Source organism: Solanum stenotomum, unplaced genomic scaffold, assembly GCF_019186545.1.
Source record: "Solanum stenotomum isolate F172 unplaced genomic scaffold, ASM1918654v1 scaffold31384, whole genome shotgun sequence".
Classification (NCBI taxonomy): Eukaryota; Viridiplantae; Streptophyta; class Magnoliopsida; order Solanales; family Solanaceae; genus Solanum; species Solanum stenotomum.
Genome location: NW_026031431.1, coordinates 28,160 through 32,533, shown reverse-complemented (window position 1 = coordinate 32,533; position 4,374 = coordinate 28,160). Strand labels below are relative to the sequence as shown.

General features: G+C 34.2%; 1 protein-coding gene and 1 pseudogene across 1 annotated transcript in view; both read left to right on the top strand.

Annotated features, from left to right (window-relative positions):
* The first annotated feature begins 233 nt into the window (after positions 1-233).
* Positions 234-2,252, top strand: LOC125851986 (17.6 kDa class I heat shock protein-like; annotated as a pseudogene).
* A 20-nt stretch (positions 2,253-2,272) lies between these two features.
* The window catches only part of LOC125851985 (17.6 kDa class I heat shock protein-like), a 3,230-nt gene continuing 1,128 nt past the window's right edge, over positions 2,273-4,374 (top strand). The window contains exon 1 of the mRNA XM_049531713.1: positions 2,273-2,296. Within this exon, the coding sequence (XP_049387670.1) occupies positions 2,273-2,296 (24 nt within the window). The remainder of the gene's footprint in view (positions 2,297-4,374) is intronic.

The following is a 4,374-nucleotide window of genomic DNA, read 5'->3' as shown; positions in this document are numbered from 1 at the left end:
CCCAGATCAACTGCGAATCTGAACTAAAAGGAACTCCACTATGCAAATCTTTACTTATATTGCAGAGAATCCACGAAATAACAATTGAATTGCACCTGTCCCAAAGTCAAGCTAAATTTCCTAAAAACTGATCCCTCATCACTGATCTGTCGATTAAGCCTACTTTGTTCTTCCCAAGCAAAGCCAATTGCATCGCCTTGCTCCACAAAGTATAATTGTCAGTTCCAGTGAGCATGATCCCGACATTAAGTGAACCAGGTGCATCTGATGGATGTAAGTAGAGAGGATGTAGATGATCAATCGGGGGAATTGTCATGGATGAACTCAACTGAGTTCTTGTAACTGCTTCAGAATTATCCATGGAAGAAGAAGAAAAAGAACAAATAGCTAAAAATTAAGTAGAAACTGTTGAATAGATGGAAGCCATGATCGATCCTTGCTCTGATATCATATGAAGTTTAGTGAATTATCGATCGAATTGCATAGTAGCTAAGAACACTAAAATGTAGCTAAGAACACTGGAAAAATATTCATAAGAAAAGAATGTGAACTGCTTCCTTGATTGATTCATTCTATACAATAGGACCACTTATATACAATATTTCTAACCGACTCAGCTCTAACAAACTTGTAACTAACTGTACTTGATTCTAGAAGTTAACATGACTAACTAACTCAGCTATTTGCACAACTATCGAAGCAGTGTATAATTACAACTTTAACTAATCATGATTAAGGCACATTTATACATTTGTTTAATTCATTTACACTAATACCACATTTAACTTTTCAATATCATATCAACACTGAGATAAAAACATACCTAAAGTTGAATCACCTAGTTGAGACGATAAAAGAAAGGAAAGCATAGTACTCGAAAGTTTAAAAAAAAAAATATCATCATTCCAAAGAAATAGGTTAAGTATGTCAAAAAAACATCTATGAATTCCGCCATTAAATTGAAAAAAAATGAAGAGAATCAAAGGAAAGCTTAGAGAAAAATACTAAATTGAAATTGTTACCACCATTAGTGTGAAGAAAATAATCTCTATTTATTAATTAAATAATAGAAGTAAGAAAAATCCTCTGCATCTAGAATAAAGGTGTGTGTTTGTGTGGTAATAAAGTGATCATGGGCATTGAGTGACACGTGTAGCAAGTAGTATAGATATATGATTAAGTTAAATAACTGTTTTGCCCTTGGTCGTCCTCCTTATCACATTTCTATATAGTAGTAATAAATAGAACAAGATAGATATATGAGACTCGTACTTGCACGAGTCCAACTTAAGTTTTTTTTTTAATCTCAATTTTGTGATACAAATAAAATTTAGAGAATCAATTAAATTTTAATATACGTTTTAGATATTTTAAGTTGTTAATTATTTTGGGCAATTACTCTGGAATATTGTAGAAGCTTCCTACTGTTCCTATCTATAGTTAACTGGAGAAGATTCTAGATTACACTCGAATTCCATAAGTTTATCGGTTATATATATCAGACACTTTATCCAATTCATCATCAGCAAGTCATCAAGCAAATCAAACACTACCATCAAAAGTAGTCTCCGCAATTCTTCAAACCAGAAAGCTTCAAAAAATGTCTCTTATTCCAAGCTTCTTCGGTGGTCGAAAGAGCAACATCTTTGACCCATTTTCCCTCGACTTATGGGATCCATTCCCAATTTCAACCAATGTCCCATCCTCTGCTCGTGAAGTCTCCGCTTTTGCAAATGCAAAAATCAATTGGAAAGAGACCCCACAAGCTCACATTTTCAAAGTGGACGTTCCAGGGATCAAGAAAGAGGAAGTAAAAGTTGAAGTGGAAGAAGGAAGGATTTTACAGATTAGCGGTGAGAGAAGCAGAGAGCAAGAGGAAAAGAATGATCAGTGGCACCGTATGGAGAGGAGCAGCGGTAAGTTTTTAAGGAGATTCAGGCTGCCGGAGAATACGAAGATGGGAGAAATTAAGGCAGCGATGGAGAATGGGGTACTGACTGTGACTCTTCCTAAAGAAGAAGAAAAGAAGAAATCTGAGGTAAAAGCCATTGACATCTCTGGTTAAACAAGTGCAGATAAAAGTTCGTTTGTAATAGTAATGTTTATTTTGTTTGTTGGGAGATTACGCTCTTAATCTGAACTATATATGTGTGTGTGTAATTGTTTAAGATTGTCGGTCTTCTTCTCTTTGCAGTTAGTTGTAAACAAGAAAATATTGTGAGAGTTTAATTAATGAACAATTCCTTTTAGTAGGCAGGTGAATATGAGGAAAATGGCTATTGAGGAGCATAGTTGCGTTATTACAAACCTGATGAATAATATCTCTTATAGACATGTGGATATTTATCAAATCTTGCCTTACATCTGCTTTCCAAAATTTTCTAGCAAATAAACATGGGAATATACTGTAGCAGAATGTCATGCATTCCGTTTTGTTTTTGGAGTTATTGAGCATTAGGAGCAGATTAACATCACCATCATTAATATTACTACCAAAATTATAGAAAAAGAAGGAACACACCTGCTTGGCAGTGAAACTTTTGCCAAAAAAAGGTCCAAAGTGGTCTCTTGTTGATAGTTGCTACAACATGAACATCCAGAAGGGATGTTAACTTTGCATTTATGAATATGATGAGTTCTTGTGATTTCTTCAAATTTGCCAAGCAGAATGACAAGAGAACTTACCTTTAGCATCGCGTGTCCAAATAGGTCTATTACGTACCATACTCCTTCCCAGAATGAATTTTGATAGATAAGATGATATCATTTATAAGATTATGAGGAAGGATATCATATAAATTGAAAAACTATTGTTAAAGTGAGTGATCTAAGCTAGGGCACCAATGCCAAGCCAATTGTCCCACCAAAAGGAAATATTACCAATACCTATTTTCCAGAGAATATATTTCTCAGAAATATCCTTGATGTTCATTAGTCTTCTTCAAATATGAGAGTGACCTGTTGCTTACGTAGCCGTGCAAGTAACATAGTTTCTTTTAGAACCGAATTGTCAAACCAAGGAATTTATGATCAATTTATATTAACTCAACTTTCAAGAGAGATTATCAAATTACTGATTTACAGGGCTGATTTTATGATCATGGTATCCCGACCTCTAATCTCCTAATACTCTTGCTGATCGTCTAACTACATTGTTGAACGGGGATAGACAGGCCCAATTGACAAGCATTTTAATTTCATCATGTTTCGTAATTAAGCTTGGTGTTTGTCCGGGTGTCAATCATAAACACGAATCTAATCAAGTGATATGCAAGAAAGATCAAACTTTTTGTATTATTTGGTCTACTACCTTATTGTACCTGAGTCCAGGAATACACAAGATTTTTATTTTTATGGCGTAGTCAATCATGAAATACTAAAATAAGAACATACGTAATTTAAGCGGTAGCCAAGAATTAACTTAAAACTATTGATGTTCAGCAATTATCCATAGCTACAACCCCAAAACAAAGGCTTTTAGCCACTCATGATTTTCATAAACTCAAAAACAATTGTCTTCATGCAATTCCAAATTAAAGACGTAAAGAATCAAAACCTACGATGAATTCTTTATCTTTGCTTTACACACCACAAAGAAGTCGAACCATTACAAAATAACGCTACGTCCTATTTATAGAGTTAAGGAAATAAATTTTCAATATTAACCCAACTAGGAATTCTAATTCTATAAAATCTCGAAAAATTCTAAGTTAAGACTTGAACCATTCTTCATTTGTGAATAAGATTGTATCGAGTGATTCTTAATTATTCTTAGATTCTAGGGTCAATTAGTTAGTGTGAAAATGATTTTGGATATCAATTAAGATTACTAGAATCCTCTAGCACAAAGTTGAGCTAAAAGCTTCTCTACCGAGTAAGTTTTGACCTAAGATTCTACTTAGATCAACTGTGATCATATCTCTCAGCACATAAAGAATTAGGTGGTCTATGACCTATCAAATTAAAGGTCTTTGAGTTCTTTTTCCAACGCACAAAGTTTTGTTAATTTCAAGCTTGGAGTAAACCGTTGTGCTCGTTTTAGTGAAGCCTCTCTTTTAGGTCAATAAAGACTTGGATCATAAAATGAAGTGTTGTGTTGCTTTATATATATATCAAAGTCGAGAGATGTATTAAATAATGAATATATATATAATACATCAAGAGCGGTAGAAGAAAATAAAGTGTTGCGCCCATTCTTTTCTTTCATAGGTGGAGCAAATGGAAGGAGACGTCGTGCAAGCCGAAAACTTTGACAGGTGTCGGTAGGCACGCCTCTGATAAGGGCTCGATCCTGAGAATCAATCCCAATCGAATCTATGGAAGAGAGACCCTCTATCCTCTTAATCTTTAGAGTAGAGACTCTAATTAATTTTG